We start from the raw sequence: 21,137 nt of genomic DNA on the forward strand, positions 1-21,137 counted from the left end.
TTTCTACAACAAAACTGGTGTGTCACTTCACAATGAAATGTTCAACAATCATCTGGATTTTGACAGAGACAAAATCAATGCAGCTAAATTATCTTCTTACTCCAATCTCATAGCAGCCAATCACCATAATTCTAAAATGTTGTTTTCTCTCCCATTACTAATTCCCAATTCTCTTGCCCATACCATGCTATCCACTAACTTCTCTAACACAATCTTGATGATCTTTACCTCCAAAATTACAGATATTCACCAATGTCTGATTAACAGTGGAGCTGGATTCCCCCCTGTATTATCCTCCCATAAACCTCCTCCCTAATTTTGCTCTCCCTTCAATCTAAGACATCTGTGACCTCATAATTAAATCCAAATCCACTGCCTGCCACCTTGATTCACTTCCCACAGCTCTTCTTAAAACCTGCCTTCCCTCAGCTCCATCTCCAGATTACCCTTCATATATATTTTTAAAAGTCCATCGCGTTGCAACTCCAATATCTAACAACCTTCTTGTAGCTTCTAATTCCAGTTTACTCTCAATTCTTGTACTCCTTGACCTTACAGCTGCTTTCGACACTATCGCTCACAAAATACTTGCTCAAACGACAATGGTAAAACCCACACGTCACATGCCAGGTTTTGGCAGTGGCCTCACAATTAGTTAAATTTAGTTCCCTCTAGGCCTGCACTATATATTGTTTAAACATGGCCATCGCGATATGCACGTTTTTTTTTGTGAACATGCCAACTTTTGTTTTACTTCATAAAAGTCTCCTGGATCTTTTTAATATACACCAATCTTCATCTATCACAGATGAACGCCTTTAGCCTGGATTCTACAGTATATGATAAATACAATGTGGTCATGGTGAGCCAGCATCTTCCCAAACAAAATTTTTCAAGTAATCTGGTCAAAAATCCTCAGTTTTCAATATTGCAAACACCCATAATGCCGCAATGTTCATTTTTACAATTGTTTAGCCCTAGTTCCCTGCAATCTGATCGCTCCTCCTCTCCGCTGGTGTGCCCCAGGGCTCTGTCCTGAGGCCGCTCCTCTTTATCATCTACATTCTCCCCTTGGTTCCATTTTCCATAAATACAACGGTACTCGGCCGTTTGGTCGCCGGACTTTTGGTCGCCAGACTTTTGGTCGCCGGACGTTTGGTTGCCCGGAAGGTTATTGATAATTACCATTTAAAATTGTTGCTCAAATTCCCTAAATACAAACTGTGAATTATTATTTAGTCATACTTAATGCCCTATTAATTATTAGGCTAAAGAAAAGCTCCAAATTTCCCTTACTTTTATTGTGTTTTGTTGGAGAACTTGTTAAGACCCTGACTGACGTCCCTTCCTAAGGGGACAACTCATGTACATACAAACTCTTATACACTCACACGTCCGCTCAGTGAAACTGCTCAGGGCCATTGTTGGCTTTTATTGATGCGTAGACCGTGTTGTTTTACCTTGTTTTGTCGCCGGACTTTTGGTCAACGGACTTTTGGTCGCCGGACGTTTGGTCGCCGGTTGTTTGGGTCCAGGCGACCAAACGTCCGCGGCCACATGTCCGGCGACCAAAAGTCCGGCGACCAAACGTCCGGTCAGGAAATACAACATTTCCATTCATTGCTATGTGGATGACAGCCTGCCCTACATTTCCTCCAAAGCAACCTCTGCCCTTTCACCTTCCTCTGTCACTCTATGTTTCCAATACATCAAAGCATAGTTCTCTTTTTATTACTTAATACATCAAAATTAGAAGTCCTTCTTGTAGGCACCCCCACCATGTTCATTAATTACAGTAATTTCTCTATCTCCATCAACATTACATTCATCTTTCACTCAACTCGGGTCAAGATTAGGGGTGTCATCGTTCCACAGCCATATTAATGAAATCACCAGCCAACTTCCATCTTCACAAAATTCTTGTCTCGTCATTCCCTTAGGTGAGATGATTCAACATTTCTAGGACTGAAACATTTGCATTCAGTGCCAATGTGCAACGAATCCCGGAATGTTTGCTTTGTAGCGAGAAGTTGTCAAATAACAAAACAAGAGTAACGTGGAAAGACATTTCCAGGAAAGGCATGATGTATTTGCAGCTGAGTACCCAGTTGGAAAAAAGAGGAAAAAGTGCAATTGCATTACTTCTGTAGAAATTAGAGGATTGCAAAAATAGATTTATGAAGTGGATTGCATCTCCAAACTCCACTACTGCTGCAAGTTTTGTTTCAACCCGGGAGATAATAGCCTAGTCACCTCCCAGCTCGACTATTGCAATTCACTGCACTTTGGACTTCCTAGCAAATCCCTCCACAAACTGCAGCTCGTAAAAAACTCTGCAGCATGCCTCATCACTGGAACCCGACCCACACACCACATCACCCCATCCTCAGTCAACTTCACTGGCTTTTGGTTAACCAAAAAAATAACCACAAGATCCTCTGTGTCATTTCTTTCTATATTTGGTTGTAAAGTGTTCTTTGGTGCCCTGAAAGCCACTTTCAAATTAAATGTTTTGTTATTATCTATGTGATGTGGATCACACTGTACTGAGAGACACCAACTTGACGGTTGTCATCTCATTTTCTGAACCGCTTTATCCTCATTATGGCCGCGGGGGTGCTGGAGCCTATTCCAGCTAACTCCGGACCAGAGGCCGGGGACACCCTGAATCGGTGGCCAGCCGATCGCAGGGCACAAGGAGAAAAAAGGACAACCATACACACTCACACCCATACCTAGGAGCAATTTAGAGTGTAAATCAGCCTACTATGCATTTCTTTGGAATGTGGGAGGAAACTGGAGTACCCAGAGGAAACCCACACAGGCCCGGAAAAATATGCAAACTCCAGACAGGGATTTAAACCCCGGACTCCAGAGCTGTGAGGTGGACGCGTTAACCACTCACTCCACCGGGCCGCCAACTTGACGGTCGTGTACCAAATTTAAATGAAATTGTTTAAAAGTACAGTAGCTTTTTTATTTTTAAATTACAACAATAGAGGTCTAGTTATATTTTTCAGAATAAAGCAAATGCTTAAGAAACAGAGTCAACGTGTGAGAACTCTTTCTTGTAACATGTGGATGTATGGAATTTTTCCTTTTTCCTTTGGTGTTATCTATGTATTTTCATTTAAAACAGCTGCCTGCCTTTTGAGTGCAGCACGTGGTTGGACGTAACAGAACTTTGCACACCTGGTAAAGCTCACACAGAGTTGGGAATCAGGTGGAATGCTCTTGAAACCTCTGACGTGGTTCAACCTATGGAGGGGACGCTCTTCACGTCTGTACAAATATTGCAATAGGGTGAAGAACTTTACTAGCATGTTGAAAAAAGGAGAATGTTTTCACAGTGTCATCTGAATTCACATGTGAATTTAGGTGTACAGCATATTTTTTAAAGTAAAGGCATTCATGCAACCTAAATTTAATCAATTTCGACTAGTAATGCTGAGATATGTCAAAAATTAGGCATACGTTATATCAGGAGTGTCAGACTCGGGTTGGTTTGCGGGCCGCGGTAACGTCAACTCGATTTCTTGTGGGCCGGACCATTTTAGATAAACTTAGATATACTTTTTATAAATGGATTAAAAGAACTGGATTAAAAGCCCTGAATATTCAGTTTTTTATAGATCTAAAACAATGTTTATTTTGGCTTTTTTAAATATATTTATAGATTTTACAAAATGATTTTTGAACTAAAAACACAGAAAAAATGGATTAAAAAATTACAATTATTGATTTAAAAGGGGGAAAATCAGGAAATGTAATATACATCAATACTCTTCATTTTAATTTGATCCTAAAACAGAAAGTCGGCACTCATGATTTACTTTCCCGGGCCACACAAAATGATGCGGCGGGCCAGATTTGGCCCCCAGGCCGCCACTTTGACACGTGCGTTATATACTGCCACATTGTGTTTAAAAGATGAATAAAATTCATGTCAAAGGTCAATCAGTATTTTCTAACCTTTATTGGGCGATATTTTACTTTTATTTGAATTCCTATGAATGTGTTTGTCCAGAAATATGCTTTTATCATTGAATGCAAATCTGTTATTATTTTGGATAAAGTACGGCAGATTATACATGTATTATTTATACGTTATTCCGTCTACTCAAAAGTATCTACAGTAATTGCTTGTAATCATTATGTAAACAAACATCATTTGAGGTTAGTTTTGGTCATTAACACATTGATGAGTAGAATGAATGAAATCAACAACTACTAACAAACTACTTTATGCTACATATTCATCAGTCATTGGTATTGAACTATCTATTAGGTTTGATTAGGTCATCTTCAATGTTCCCTCTAATTTTTTGTTTGTCTGGGCAGAAAGACAACCTCCCTGAGCACACTGAGTACCTACCGGTGTGAGCAACATCATCATTGCTCGCTATGGGCACACAGCAGTATCACACCTGCCATAAGCAGGTGCATGTCTACTACACATAAATGATTTAGTAATGATAAAATGTAATGATTAATATTTATGAATGGGCGGATGAGTGGTTCGCGCGTCGGCCTCACAGCTAAAATAAATAAATTAAATAAAATAAATAAATAAAAAAAGGGATTTTATTTTGTGCGCTCCATATGATTTGTTGTGCGCAGAGAAGACGAGAGTAGTGCGCAATTGCGCACGCACGCAGCTTAGAGGGAACATTGGTCATCTTGCAGATCTGTGGTAAAAAAAATTAAAATTGACATTTATTTGGTGTTAACTATATTTTGTTTTATCACAGTAAAAGGGAGTAAATCTGTACTGATTTTTAAATAAGACGTAGAAGCTAGTTCTTTAGTTAAACTGTTACTTCTGATCAAGAAAACAAACTTACATATTGTATGTTAATAAGTTCAAATTTTCTTATAGTTAGACATTCATCTGAGACAACGTTTACAAAAAGATAAAAAATAGAAGAGTGGACATGAACTTAATATGATGTGATTCACTGCTTTCTTCTACTATGTTGAAAATATTAGGGTAAAAGGGTTGTATGCATTTTGGGAAACATTACATGAAGAATATTAATAGGCAACTTTTATTTTTAATTTTCTGCTGCATTACATTTTTTTTCTTTACTCATGGTAAACAACTTTTGGTCGCTGATTTCAAGTCGGATTCAAGATTCAACTTGAGACGGGAGAAAGTTATTTTAGGGAGTGCTCCAGACTTATTTTGAAATTATTTTCTTCCCTTCATTTCTCTTAGTTTAGTATTCATTGGTTTTTGGAAAGGTTTAATACGTGGATAATTTTCCATCGGATGGGACACTGAGTCTAATGGTTTGAAATGGCTCCTGTTAACACTGTACATAACTTCATGCGTCTGTGCTTCCCCTCATAAAACCCCTCGTTGTGGCTGCTCCCACTTTTGGAATACACTCACTGCGCTGAAGTCTCGCACTACGTTATGCATGACAGACATTGGATTTTTTTCTTCTTTTTTTTCTCTCCAGGATTTCAGACTTCCACGTGTACAATGCATTCTTTACAGTTTCAACGTTACTACTTTCTGCCTTTGGTGATATTCTTTCTGTAACCCTCACACTTATTTTGAAACATTCCAAAACAACAGATCCAAAGAGTTTATTTAATTGCCATAGTAAATCACCACAGTGCCTCTTTCTGAATGCACGCACAGACTATGTGTGGAAGTCATACATAAACGGACTCATGGGAGTCTTCTTAACCTTTACCATCTGTTGGTAAAGGACATGAACTCAGGTTGCCACACACACTTGTGGGGATCACCAGTTTATATATTTACATTTCCACATTGATGGAATACACAGCTCGCCTTTTCCAGATTGGGTCTCGCATGTAGTACAGTATCAAGTCTAAATTCTTATGTAATATGTACTGTGTTCCTTTGCAAATGGAATTTCTACAATATATAGAAGCAAAGCATATTGTGCGAATAAGACATCTAAATCTGGGTAACCTGACACTGATGAACCCGTTAATTATGTTATATACATTGTGATGTGGTTTTTTTGCGGGGGGGTTACTGCCTACACGTGTGACCTCACAAGAAACTTGATCCCATCCTTTTCAGCCCCCCTTCTCACTCCCTGTTCCCATATTTGTTCTTCCCAACCCTCCCCAGAGCCACAGCGCTTCCATTCAGGGACCCAAAACACACTCGTCTTACGCCTGTGCTCAAGGCACTCTTGTAGTGGCAAGACTTGACAGCGCAAAAAATTAATCCAGAGGGTCGGCCGGACTCAACTGAAGAGGTAAGATCCCTGTGAAACTTTGTTCCAGGATTTGGACTAACTGCTGCCACGTGGTTTGGCATTTTTCTAAAATGTTGAACATCTCACTAAGTTGTTTTAGTTCCATTTTTTTTTCTGAAAGCACACCTCGTTGATCATCTTTCTTTGTTTGTGTTGTTCATTCAGTGAGATAGATGTTGGAACATTTGAAGAATTAGTAAGTGTGAAAGCTTTTTATTGAATGTACTATGGTTTCATCTGACGCCATATCACTGTGTGGAATTCTCCATACTGGGACGTTTTACTTATGTGATAGTGTTGATTTTTTTGTGCAAAAAAAAGAGTGCAATGGCTTTTTGCTGAGTTTTTATGCTACTGGAACTATTTTGTAATCTTTGCAACTAACATTCAAACAAAAACATGCCAATCCAAACAACTTTGCACCCTTGAACTTTTTTGCTGAGCTGAAGTAATATATATTACTCCACTGGATACAATAACAGCAGAGGGACAACTGAAAATGTGTTTTTCGCTTGGATATGAGTGTTAAATGTCACGCAGTGTAGTTCTACACTAACGTGTGAATGGACAGTGTCAGTTGTACAAAAGCAGTGCAGTTTTTGGTTTGTGCTATTATAATCATTATAGAAACATTTTGATCCTGTTCCTGTGTTGGGTTAGCTGCATATACAGGGTGTCAAAATGTTACATTTTATATTTCGTTCTTCTTTCGGAGTAGAAAAAGTCAATTGAAATGTTGGAATATACTTGAATGCAGTCATCCAAGACTCTGTAGCATCCCTTTAATGGAGAATTTCTAACATTAACACCAACTAACAAACAAATTTGGACCTGCTAGTAAAATTCAACGAGGAAGGCTGTTAGGGTTGCTTGGTTTTATGCTTTTTTCTCCCTGGGGTCCTGTCTGAGTGATTGCCCATTGTGTTCAGCTGTCGTTTCTCCGCCCCTGGTGCAATCCCTGCTTGCTCTCTTGTGTGTTTCCCAAGTGTTCCTAATTGCCTCGTCAACCCATGTCAGTCTATTTAAACCCCACTGATTGTTATGTCATTTGTCAGATCGTCTGCTTTTGTTTGTCCACGCTGTTTCCACGTTACCTCGATCCATGTTCCACGTGCCTCGTTCCTCACTCACAGTCTTCGTTATTTTCTAAAGATCCTAAATTATTAAAGTTATGGTTTGAGCACCACCTCCCTCATCCTCGCCTGCTTCCCTGCGATTGGGTCCTAATTCCTCGTTACCTCGCCACGACGTCTTGCCAAAGACGTAACAAAGGCTGTGTATTGAGCAAGAAATTTATAAGAATTTATAAATCTTGAAATTTGACTGCCCTTAGGATGTTCAACACTTGAACTACTCTGTTTCATTGAGATAGCTATAGTAATTCATTCAATGATTCATCTTGCATAGCACTTACTGTATTTTCTCGCATATAAGCCGTATTTGTAACACTAATTCTAAACATTAATTTCAATATAAATCTCTCGCAGCATCATAAGTAAACACCATAAAATGAAGAGTCCAAGTCAGTGTAGTAGTTTTATTATATGAAACGCTGTGGCTTGTTAATGTACTGACTTGTCACAAACATACACATATCTGCAAGTAAGCAAAATATTGTGTTGTTTGTTATTTGACTCACTGTTACTGTACTGACTTGTGTAATCTCTATATAGCAACACGCAAATGTATCACGTGTGTTTTAAGTTCTCTTTATACTTGACCCTCATTTAGGACGTTTAAGTGAGCAGGTATTTATTACAGAACGATATTAGAGATGGTAGATCATCCCCGAAGCTATCGCAGTTGTTTTTTGATTTAGCATGTTTAATTTTGGACTCCAGTAGATAAGACCAAATGCTTAAATGTATGGCATATACATATTTATGATGTCTATTTGTGTACGGATGATATTAGAAAAAGCCACGTGATAGTTTGTGTCGTTTTCTTGGAAAACAGCTCAATCGTGTTTGAACAGGGAGGTCATTCTCAGCTTTTATCATGTTGTCTGCCGTTTTCAAAAGCTCAACATGCAGATATTCAAAACTGAAACCAAGTGTTTGGCTTCACATTAGCTTTGAGTCTGGCATGCTGCAAATTTACTCAAAAACATAAACGAGATGAAGATGTTAACCATGTTAGCATTTAAGCGATGTCACTGTCAGCCAAACATACTATACTACTACTGTGGTACTTCTACTTATGAAATCAATTATAGTTCCAGAAGTGATCTTGTAACTTGAAATTTCATAAGTAGACTTGCATTTTAGATGTACTGTGTTTATTTGAGTATGACGCGCACCCATAATTAGTGACTAAAAATTGGTATAAATATTTTTTTCACTTTTTCTCAGTTCACACCAAGGATTGCACTGGTACTGGTAACTGGCAAATGCTGAACACGTCGCCATGACATAACATTTATTCAAAACATATGCTATGGAAACCTGGTAAAACAAACTACCAGTATGAACACAATTCTCAAATGGAATTTTAAAATTTAAATCCTTAAAGTCTAATTCATCATCATAATATTTAAAAAATTTAAAGTCTGATTCATCATCATCAACCAACTCACCAAACAATTGATTCCATTCTTCTTGAGTTGTATTTTTCGAAGTTTGAGCACCGGCCAATAGAACGAGGTCTCGAGCCCCATCTGGCGCACAAAGACAGGTTGTATGTCTCGCATTATAAAGGCTGCCGAGGGGACATTTTCACCGGGGAAGGGCAGTGTTTCAACAGGATTCGTGTATAACGCACACCCGAACTTTGCTTCAGTTTTTGGTACAAAATGTTGCATGTTATACTCGAATAAATACGGTAAATGCCCTCATCCCTTTGAAAAATATTTAAAGTATGTCATTTTTTTTGTAAAAAATGTCAGAGAAAAATAAACAAATAAAAACAAAATTTTTAAGCGATTAAAATTAATATGACATGCAATGACATTTTTCATAGGAGCAAAAGGGCTAGTCTATAGCTACATTCAGTTGGTGGAGTTACAAGGAGGCAAACATTTGGCACTTGATAAAACATACGCACACGCACAAAAATACACTTCTTAACATTGTGTTGCGTTTTGTGAAATATCGTTCAAAGACGATTACTACTTTTGATTACTTTTTTTTCTACACTCTACAAAAATTGAATTTCACTCTTAGTTGATATGAAAGTCCACAAAAACAACACATCTGAAATTTCAAAGCAGTCACGAATCACCTGGTTAAACTGAAATATGAGCAAAACCAGCATTTATGTTTGCGAATGACGCGGCGACCCAAAATGCCCGTGAAGGATCGAACTGCACACTCTGTACTTTTAGTTTGGCCACAAGTTTATTTGCTCTAGAGCTGTTTTTCCCCCTGGCAACACTACTATATGCTAGCTATAGTAGATTGTCAGCCTATAGTGTATATAAGTGAACTTACAGTCTAGACCAGGTAATATGATTCATAAAAAGGTTACTGTTATATAAAGTGTAAGGTCAAATTGTTTACTTTCACTCATTTAGGGACATGGGTCACTGCAGTGGACAGCTTTTCAAAAGTTGCCTATCCGAGCTAACTATGTGCACTAGGCGTGGGATACCCTGAATCGGTCGCCAGCCAATTGCAGGCCACACGGAGACGGACAACCCTTCACCCTCACACTCATACCTAAGGCCAATTTACAGTGTTTGGGATGTGGGAGGAAACCGGAGTACCCGGAGAAAACCCGCAAAACCCTGGGGAGAACATGCAAACTCGATACAGGGAGGACCGACCTGGAATCGAACCCTCGACCCCAGAACTGTGAGGCCGACGTGCTAACCTTGCCTATCACAACTGCTATGATCCCTCGGACTTGACCTGAGATTGACTTTTACTCCCGCTTCCAGTGGAAAATCAAATACAAATAAGTGAGGAGGAGAAAAGTTTGTTTTGGCTGGATGTGCTCCTTCGTGTACTTTGATAATGATGACATACACCTGACCACTGTTTATAACTTCTGCCTTATGTGTTATTTTCTGTTTGACACAACGAAGGTGTGTTGGTTCATTAGGGTAGCGAGGGGTGCTGGAGCCTATCCCAGCTGACTCCGGGTTGGGGGCGGGGGACACCCCGAATTGGTGGCCTGTCGATGGCAAGGCACAATGAGACAAACAACCATTCACGCTCACACTCATACCGAGGGGCAATTTAGAGTGTCCAATCAGCCTACCATGCATATCTTTGGAATGTGGGAGGAAACCGGAGTACCCGGAGAACATGCAAACTCCACACTGTTTACATTTTTAATTTGGTTGACTGTGAACACACTGTATTCACGCCCTAATAAACAATGAACGACAACCTTTCTATCAGTAAACCTTGATTTACTGAAGGTAATCATCAAAGAAATTAACATGAATGAGCGTAACGACGAGAATTATCAGTAGCGTTATTAATTCAACAAACCTTATTCAATTGACGTTTTATTAATTGTTTGAATTTTGAAAAATATACTTATTTCTTTTTCAGATTTCGCCTTTCATTTGACTTCATTTAAAGTGATATATTTCCAACCAAATATGGAAATGGAGAAATTCTCAAATGGACATGGAGCTGCTGTGCCAATGGATGAAGAGTAGGCTTCATTTGCTATTCTTTTTTGGTTGTGTCGCAATTTACATCTAATTCCATTGTATTTATGGTATATTCTTTGCATTTTAAATACTACATTGCACTTCTAGAGTCCCTCAAGAGGACCAATTGTTCTTAGAGCACAAGAATGGGCCCACCAAGACACCCCAGTTTACTGACGTGAGTATTGTGGGAAAAGGGGAATCGTTCACATCGACTTAGTTCATCAAGCAGCCTATGCTATTAAAATGAAATAAAAATGTGGCTCACTTAACAACCAGCAACAATTCTTCAACTAAGACATATTGTATACTGGTAGCTTTCAATAATTAGGTATAGCTTAATGCTAACAAACTATACAAAATATCTTACACTGTCTGGTCAATAGCATCAATGTGACAATTTTCAACCCTTTTACATACTCATTTACTGCCATTGATGGCAATTTACCTTTCGCAAACTCTGCCTCAAATACAACCATTGATCAATGTCCTAGCAACTGCTGTTAAGTGACAGACTATGTCAGGCTTGACTATTCTCCCATTTTCGCAATTAGATTAAATTAGATGAGATGAGATCAGATTAGATAACTTTATTCATGCTGTATTGGCAAGAGGGTGAGAATACAGACACAGAAAAATACATTTTAGACATAAATAGGTAATAAATAAGTAAATAAATAAATAAGCGTGTTCAGACATTTCTTTTGTTAGAGTTTATGTGGCTACTGTGAACGTTACAGTTGCCAAACAACTTTACGGAGGCCTTGAAAGGATTAATGAGCAGTGGACGTCCAAAATGGTGTAGCGTTGTGCCACGGGATATGTAAATTGGACTGCTATCCAAGAGTTTATCTGGGGGAGTGCGATTCTTTCCCTTCCCAAAGACGAAACAACAACTGGATTCTAGATAGGGGTTAAGTCTGGACATGTGGTGTCACTTCCAACTCAATGTCTCCAAAAATAAACGTGTTCTCTAACGATATGATTAAACAGTGCTTCCCAAATAGTCTGGTGGGGGGCCCAAAGCGATACCTGGGACCTTGTGCCTCAAGAAACATGTTTTTTTGCCAGACTAAAGTGTCATTGCACATTCACTCGGTGACGCACTCATTGTCAGAGTTAGCTCAGGTAATACTTCCAACAGAAAATAATTGAAAAGCACTATTAAGTAGCACCTGTGTGGAGTTTGCATGTTCTCCCTGGGCCCGTGTGGGTTTTCTCCGGGTACTCTGGTTTCCTTCCACATTCCAAAAAAATGCTAGGTCATGATTGCATTTGTTTGTTACAGTACAATATTTGAGTAGTATTTTTCAAATTAAAAAAATACAAACTTTGTTGGGGAAGGATGAAACAGATAAATGACTTTTCTAATTTGATTTGAGATGAACTATGTTAGTGGGAAATCACTGTTGCATTGTCTTCTAATGGTGACTATTCTGATGTAACCCTCTTACAGTTTGAGGGTAAAACCTCCGTGGGAATGTCTGTCTTTAACTTGAGTAACGCCATTATGGGCAGTGGAATTCTGGGTCTCTCGTACGCCATGTCCAACACAGGCATCATCCTTTTCCTGTGAGTGCTTGTCTTGAGTACTGTTTTTATAGTCACTTCCTCTTCCTGCCTTACGCCTAATTTGTCATTCAACAACATTATGTGCTTGGCTACTAACAATGGATTTTCATGCCCCCTCCCTTTTGCAATTTTCTCAACATAAAACTACTAATGAATGAAATAAGGTGAATTTTACTGGAGTTTTGTTTTCCCTAAGCATATTTCTCTTGTTCCCGTCTGTGCATGATAGGGTGCTGTTGATATGTATTGCGTGTTTGTCCTCCTATTCCATCCATCTGCTACTACGTTGCGCCGGATTTGTGGGTAAGGTGTCAAAATATTTAGCCAACCCTGTCTGTTTTGTTTGACTTCTACCCCTTTCATTTTTAATTTAGTGATGTTTTCCATCCTCAGGTATCCGTGCCTATGAACAACTGGGCATGAGAGCATTTGGACATCCAGGAAAGATATTAGCGGCTGTCATCATAACACTCCATAACATTGGAGGTCAATATGAATGGGATGTAAATCTAGATGATGAAAATACCGTGACACTTATGCTTTGATAATTAAGGCCGTGTCGATAAATCTTTGCATTTTTCTTGCAGCTATGTCCAGCTATCTGTTCATTGTAAAATCGGAGTTACCGCTTGTCATTCAGGCTTTTATTGGCCAAACAACCGGCTTAGAGTAAGTATCATTCATAAGTAAGTATAAGTTTAAACAATAGTGGACAAACTATTCCACAAAGGGCTTCAGTGGGTGCAGGTTTTCATTCCATCCCACGAAGAGGACACCTTTTCACCAAACTGGTGTCCTACAAGTGCAATCAGTGGATTACAGTCAGGTGCTTCTTGTTTTCTGCAGAAATCTCATTGGTCAAAGCGTCTGTGCAGGATCGGTTGGAACAAAAACCTGCACCCACAACGGCCCTCGAGGACCGCTTTGCCCACCCCTGAACTACCCTAAACTAAGCTAAAATTAAACATTCATCTACCATGAAACTTATCCACATAAGAGTCGAGGGGGTGCAGAGCCCATCCCAGCAAACCACACGCAGCAGGCTGGGGACTCCCAAATTGGTTGCCAGCCATTCGCAGGCTAAACAAAACTATACTATCTAAACTTTAAGTCTTCCTCAAAATAAGTTATGCCTTCGTGACTTAGCCCTTTACAGTGCATTATTTCTACAAACAGGAGGCCATTGACGGCACGAGAGGTCCTATCCATTTTGACTGGGAGACTTGAAAACTAAAACGAGATCATGCGAATAATGATTCTCAGGCCGGCCCGGCGGAAGAGGGGTTAGCGCGTCGGCCTCACAGTTCTGGGGTCCTGGGTTCAAATCCAGGCCGGTCCACCTGTATGGCGTTTGCATGTTCTCCATGGGCCTGCGTGGGTTTCCTCTGGGTACTCCGGTTTCCTTCCACATTCCAAAAACATGCATGGTAGGCTGGTTGGACACTCTAACCATTGGTGACGTCAGCACTGATGCGCCAACACCACTTCAAGCGCCGCTTTAATCATAACTCTTTTTTTCATTAGACTCTAATGCATTATCTCATTGATACTCATTGATTAGCAACAGCGGAACAATGTTGTCAAAAGAATTCAGAGACTTTTTGTACTTTAAAAGTGGTGGAATGACAATAAAATGCACACTTTCGTGTATTTTTACTATTAAATTCCGTGGCCGGATGATTCGCTGAAAGACGTTTCGCCGACGAGCACCTTAAATTCTCATTATGGCTCTCAGGGAACAACATTTAAAAATATGAATTCTCTCTCTGTCAAAAAGGTTCCCGACCCCTGCACTATACGTTTAGCAAATGAATTGTCATCTATTTTCATAGTCATGAACTGTTTAGAGACGTTGACTTCAAATTTTTTCAAGACCATTTTTCGCCTGTTAATATATTTTTTACTTTTTCTTTTTTTTTCGCCTTTTACAACGAGGGGGCAGTAATTCACATTTGAATTTAATTTAAAAGCTGTCAACGTTGAAAAAAATCTGAAAAGCGGAAATTTGGAATACATTTTATTATGCAAAAAGTCATTTAACATCATTTACTTTCACGGGCCACACAAAATGATGTGGTAAGACACTCAGGCCGACAATTCCTCTAACATTTTCACATGTATTTTATGTTTGTTTTTACAGTAAAATTCTGGCAACTACAATATTTTGGTGTTTTAATAATTTCACAGATGGCAGCCATGACAGAATTTGTTAAAGGACTCTCTCTTTGTCTTCTTCACCTAGTGTTTGGTTCATGAATGGAAATTACCTCATCCTTATTGTTACTGTCTCTATGATCCTTCCTTTGGCCCTCATGAAGCACCTTGGTAAATCCCAATTTTTGTCATTTCCTTTATTCTCAAAGATCAGTGAAAATTCAACATTTACACAGCTATTTTGGAAATTGATATCATATGAACACTGTGGATTACTATCATAAAAAACCATCTGATTATTTTGTGCTTCTCAGGGTATCTTGGTTACACAAGTGGCTTCTCTCTCTCTTGCATGGTGTTCTTCCTCTCTGCTGTAAGTGCACACAACCTACAATGGGGGAAAAACAATATTAAGCTACTGTTATCCACTGCAAACAAAATGTGTACTTTAAAATATGTGTACAATATGTTGATATACAGTTAAAGCCAAAAGTTTACATTGCAGACATAATAATCGTTTTAATTTGATGGTACGTAGGTAAAAGCTAATTATCCATGCATGAGTGCTCTCTAGAGGGCGCTCATGCTCTTGGGATATGGCTGATACTACACCTCTACTTACGAAATTTTCAAGCTACGAAAAAAGTCTTGGGACCAATTAATTTCGTTAGTAGAGGTACGACTGTACTTCGTTATTTTTATGTGTAGTGTAGTTTTTGGTGTGGTAATGTGGTAATATAATAGGTTACAGAGTAATAATAAAAGTAATAACGACAAATATACCAGGCAAGATACCAAGGAGATGTTAAATGTTTAAACATAAAACTATCAAAAAGGGCTACCTTAATGGTTAACCTATCAGAAGTTTCCAATGTCATGACCTCTTTATCTTACCACATGTTGTTTAAAGAAATACTAGTACTTTTTGTGTGTGCCTGTGTATGTAAACATTTGTCCTTGAAGAACATTATAGAAACTTCAACATTTATTAATTTACCATGAATGATATGATAATTTAATATACAGAAATATTGAAATTACTGTTATTAAATTTTCTTAAAACCACCTTTAGTTCTTATCTGGTAATTAGATTTCCTTAGATTTGATATGTATGCTACTGTGCTGGCTGTTTACACTGGATAGTTTTAGGTTGCAGCACTACTTGATGACATTCCTCTGTTCCATAAGGTCATTTACAAGAGATTCCACATTGGGTGTCCTCTGGAGGTGTTTGGCAACTATTCTGTTGCAACAGAACCCTCAGACAACATGTGCGCCACCAAATTCTTCACCGTCAACCAAGAGGTGAGCACAAACGGAATCAAAGACTATATTTCTTCTTAAATCCTTCACCTCCAATGAACAAATATTTTCAGACGGCATACGCCATCCCAATTCTCGCCTTCGCCTTTGTATGTCACCCTGAAGTTCTTCCCATCTATACCGAATTGAAAAAGTAAGACAAGTGTCAAAATGTTTTTTTCTACAATCATTGCGCTTGATGACTATTGTTTTATTTTATTCCCCCAAGCCCGACAAAGAGAAGAATGCAAAATGTTGGCAATATTTCCATCCTTGGCATGTTTGTTATGTACTTCCTCACTGCCACATTCGGCTATCTAACCTTTTATGGTGAGAAGAGCCCTCTGCCATTTTGGGTGGACATTTCAAAATCTGAACTGTACTTTTTTTTGAAAACAGAAAACACAGAAGCAGAGCTTCTTCATACCTACAGTAAGGTGGACCCTCTGGACACACTGATCCTCTGCGTGCGATTTGCTGTCTTGATTGCTGTCACTCTCACTGTCCCTGTGGTTCTCTTTCCTGTAAGAACCTGCACTTAAATGGTTGATGCTGGCATTTACATTGAACTATTTCGGTCCTGTTTAAAGTGAATTGAAGTTGATTTGTCACTCGTAGGCCCCCTTTTCATTTGAAGATGGAGGCCCGGCCCACCATCCGAGTCTAGCGCCATTAGTCGCAGACAAAGTTTACAAATACCATATACAAAGCATTCGAGGAATTCATAGCAATACAATCATGTGGCTGATAGTATTGCTTAAAAATGCTAAATATAGGAAATTGAATAATATATAAAATTATTTAGAAATAAAAATAAATATTAAAAAATAATTCAAAAATATTTTTCAAAGTAAGACACAAATGAGAAATGTATTTAAAAAAATCCACCTTTAAATGTAATTTTCCTTCACTTTTCACTTCGTCTTTTTTTGTATTTTCAAACATATTTTTTTCCATCTTATTTTTAATTCATGATTTTCCTAAATTTTGTTGTATTTGTATTTAATTTTCTACATTATTTCAATTATCATTATTTTCATGTACTTAGTTAGCTATTCTCCTCATGCTTTCTGAGGTCTCATCTCTTCTCATTTTCTGAACCGCTTTATCCTCATTAGGGTCGCGGGGGGTGCTGGAGCCTATCCCAGCTGACTTCGGGCCAGAGGCGGGGGACACCCTGAATTGGTGGCCAGCCAATCGCAGGGCACGGACAACCATTTACTCTCACACTCATAACTAGAGGCAATTTAGAGTGTCCAATCAGCCTACCATGCATGTTTTTTGGGGGGAATGTGGGAGGTGTATATGTTAAATGTAAATTAAGGTTAAGGTTAAATGTATTCATATTGTATATTTTGCTGCCCTCAATTTGCATAAGAAATCCATGTTTTTGTGTCAGATTCGTCGAGCCCTTCAGCAACTTCTTTTCCCTGGAAAGCCCTTCCACTGGGTCCGCCACATTGTCATCGCTATGTGCCTGCTGTTTGTTGTCAATCTATTGGTCATCCTCGTGCCCAACATACGAGACATCTTCGGAATTATAGGTATTGCATTTAACTGATACACTTGTTATAGATGTGTTTTAAAGAATCCCAAGTCAAATTGTGCTTTTTATTTTTATCTTGGGAACCCTCTCATCTCATCTCCTTTTCTGAACTGCTTTATCTTCACTTGGGGGTGGGGGGTGTTTGTTGGATCCTATCTCAGCTGACTTCGGGCCAAAGGCAGGGGACACCCTGAATTGATGGCCAGCCAATCGCAGGGCACAAGGAGATAAACAACCATTCACGCTCACACTCTCACATACCTTGGGGCAATTTAGAGTGTCCAATCAGCCTACCGTGCCTGTCTTTGGAATGTGGGAGGAACCCGGAGTACCTGGAGAAAACCCACGCAGGCCCAGGCAGTCCTTGGAACCCCTGTTCTCTCAAAAAAATGCTTGGCAGCCTTCCAGAAAAAGAATATTCTTTTCAACCTAACATTGAACACATATACATTGCTAAATCCATTGTTATTGCCACTGATTAACAGCCTCAAGAAATTCTTTGTAGAAAAAAAATCTCTCAAGAATTACATTTTTTTTTTAAATACTAAATTATTGCTCTTTTTCAAGCCCTGTGTATTGCTCAATTTGTATCCAGGGGCGACTACTGCTCCCAGTCTGATCTTCATCCTTCCTGGACTGTTCTACATCCGTATTATCCCCACGGAGCAAGAGCCCATGAATTCCAGACCAAAGATCCAGGTAAGCTTCTCTTTGGGTCTTTGAAGGTGCTAAAAAAAAACTAGAGCACGTGATTTTAAAATGAAAGCAGACCACATTGTGGAGCCAAAATATGTTACAGAAAAGGGTTAATAATAAAGTTAGGTCTGAATTAGTCTTGCTCTTTCAGCTGCCTTTGCCCCTCCCACTAAGAAATGTCTAAACTAGATAAGGTCACACCCAGAATCAGGTGCAGATTTTTGTGGTCTGCTCGCATGCTATTCCATAAGTTTTTTTTCTGTTGTTGCCGTATTACTGTCCTGTCAACATGTACTAGCTAGTGCAGCGCTAGAAAGCTAGACATGATCATCAAATATGGTTGTGATATCAGAAGCAGAATTGCTTGATTTTGATTGCAATATCTATGAAGTGGTTAAAAAAACAACCACATTTAAGTGCCTAATTCCTTTTCTACATGTAAAATTTGATCAATGTATAGATATGTTTAAAAAAAATTGACAGGTTACCATACCATTTCATACCCTTTTAAAGACTGACATCTTCTCTTTTTGTTTTTGTTTAGGCCGCATGTTTCACAGCACTCGGTTTTATATTCATGACCATGAGTCTCACCTTCATTGCATTAGACTGGACGAGCGGTGAAAAACGAAGTCTGGGCGGGCATTAAAACGCTTCCAAGCTCGACCAAAACAGCACCCTCACTTTTTCTAACAGTCCTCCGCTTTCTGCGGGATGGTTTTAACCATCGACTCAAGAGGACACACCTGTTCCAGCCACTCGGGGCACATCGGCAAGTGGTGTCGGCCAGTTTTGCCATTGGCCAATCTTGACAAAAAAATTGTGAAGGATAACGCTCAGAAGAAAATTGATGTCCGCATGCAAAATCTTTGTGTAATCATTGCTTTATGAAATAGAGCAGAATAAAGAGATTTAACTCATTGGCTGCTTTAGACGTCCGATCCATTTTGTCTGCGGGTTAAATTGGATCAAACGTCTAGCGCCGTCAATGGCAGTGATTGACTTAGCAAGACCAAACCGTCTGGGGCGAGGGAGGGACATTTAATGTGTTGTACATTGTAATACTGCAGAGCAGTAGCTTACTTCGCAAATATTAACCTCAGTTAAAAAGACTGCGGTATTGCATGGCTATACTGTGAACCAATTAATGTGGTTGTGTAAATTTATTGTAGACTTTATCGTTCAATAAATTATATATGTTCAGTTCATTGTGGCGCCTGTTGAAAAAACATCTCGAACTCTGGTTTGAGATCGGGGATAATTAGCTTTGTGTTTGTACTGCACTTGCCTGTACTTTGAGTGTTCTTCCAACCCTCCCACGCAAACTCTGGTAGAACGATCCAGCCATAAATTGACTCAGTGGTTGAAGAAACCAGAAAGCAAAATATAAGACTGGTAAGACGTACTGCATTTGAACCGAGGCAGAAAGCACTTCAACTTGTGCCGACATGCCACATCAGCAATACGAGAGTCATTTTCCCTCAGAATAGCAAACCTTGTCTGCCAGGGCCCCGCCGACCTCTTCATCTTTAGTTTGTTCCCAGACTAGCGCTCACTTTTTAATGCTTCCTCTGTCTATTCTTAAATCCCCAGCAGCTCGTTGGACCTCAGCCTCACCAGTGGCTCCTGTAGCTCCAGTTTCCACGGCGCAGCAGCTTAACCTTCTGGTTCCAGCTGCCTTTTCTGGCACGCAAACCTGTTCTCAGTTTCCACTTGAGTTCCACCTCAGCACAACGCTGCACATGAGGATCTAGACTGCAGAGGTCTCCAAACCGGTCCTGGGGGGCCGCTGTGGGTGCAGGTTTTTGTTCCAACCGATCCAACACAAACAGTTTAACCAATGAGGTTTCTGCTGAAAAAAGAAGCACCTAACTGCACTCCACTGATTGCACTTCTAGGATACCAGATTGGTGGAAAGGTTTCCTTTTACCGGTTGGAACGAAAACCTGCACCCACTGCGGCCCTTTCTGGAATAGTTTGGGGACCACTGATCTAGAGTGTATCAAAATGTTGTTACTAAATTGCAGTTCTGCATGTCTTGTCTGTAGTATGTCCTAAACTAAATTGCAGTATGACTCTCATTTTGTATCTTGCCTGGGGCTAGTTGGTTAGTAGAAAGGCCCAGAAAAGTCCATTCCTAAACGAATTCGCTGTTAATTAGAGATCCCTGGATGATTCACATTTTTTACCTCACTGTGTTATCATAAAAGCTCCATCGTTACTGACTTGACTATTGTTAACAGGTTATTAACCTGTCAAAAATGTGGCGTTTGCCCTTCAAGATTAACCGTTAATCTTGAATGGGCACGCACCACCTTTTTGTGTGAATCCAAACGAAAAAAAAACTTTTTTTCTGGTGTGTAATAGTCCAGAGAAATATAAATAAAAGCCACTAATTCCAGAATGTGACCACTCTTAGGGCAGGGAGACATTTTGTCAATGACTGTAGTATTTTAACCAGTCCAATCTGAGTATCTCAGATTATATAACCTTTTGTTTATATATATACATATATATATATAAATACATATACATATATATACACACATATATATATATATATACATATATATATGAATATATACTATATATATACATACATATGCATATGAAACTGGTGGGGTTCGTTAGCTCCAACAAGGTTAAGAACCACTGATATATAGATATGTATATTTATATATAGGCGGCCCGGCGGCTTAAGTGGTTAGCACGTCGGGCTCACAGCTGTGGGGTCCTGGGTTCAAATCCAGGTCGACCACCGGTGTGGACTTTGGATGGTCTCCCCGGGCCTGTGTGGGTTTTCTCCGGTTACGTCCCACATTCCAAAGACGTATGGTAGGCTGATTGGACACTCTAAATTGACCCTAGGTATGAGTGTGAGAGTGTGGTTGTCTGCCTCCTTGTGCCCTGCTATTGGCTGGCCATATAATCAGGAAGTCCCCCGCCTGATGCCTATAGTTAGCTGGGATAGGCTCCAGAACCCCCCGTGACCTTTGTGAGGATAAGCAGAGTACGGATA

The 21,137-nt window shown here is 39.4% G+C and overlaps 1 protein-coding gene across 1 annotated transcript; it reads left to right on the forward strand.

Annotated features, from left to right (window-relative positions):
- The first annotated feature begins 6,126 nt into the window (after positions 1-6,126).
- Positions 6,127-19,321, forward strand: LOC144087570 (sodium-coupled neutral amino acid transporter 3-like). Its single transcript, XM_077617957.1, has 16 exons — positions 6,127-6,245; positions 10,745-10,850; positions 10,957-11,026; positions 12,305-12,420; positions 12,650-12,723; positions 12,814-12,906; positions 13,008-13,089; positions 14,663-14,745; positions 14,889-14,947; positions 15,763-15,879; positions 15,951-16,030; positions 16,106-16,206; positions 16,276-16,400; positions 17,276-17,420; positions 18,018-18,121; positions 18,663-19,321. Exons 2-16 carry the CDS (start codon positions 10,795-10,797, stop codon positions 18,765-18,767), a joined length of 1,410 nt encoding a protein of 469 aa, XP_077474083.1. The 5' UTR covers positions 6,127-6,245; positions 10,745-10,794; the 3' UTR covers positions 18,768-19,321.
- The last annotated feature ends 1,816 nt before the right edge of the window (positions 19,322-21,137 follow it).

Source organism: Stigmatopora argus, chromosome 1, assembly GCF_051989625.1.
Source record: "Stigmatopora argus isolate UIUO_Sarg chromosome 1, RoL_Sarg_1.0, whole genome shotgun sequence".
NCBI classification, from domain to species: Eukaryota; Metazoa; Chordata; class Actinopteri; order Syngnathiformes; family Syngnathidae; genus Stigmatopora; species Stigmatopora argus.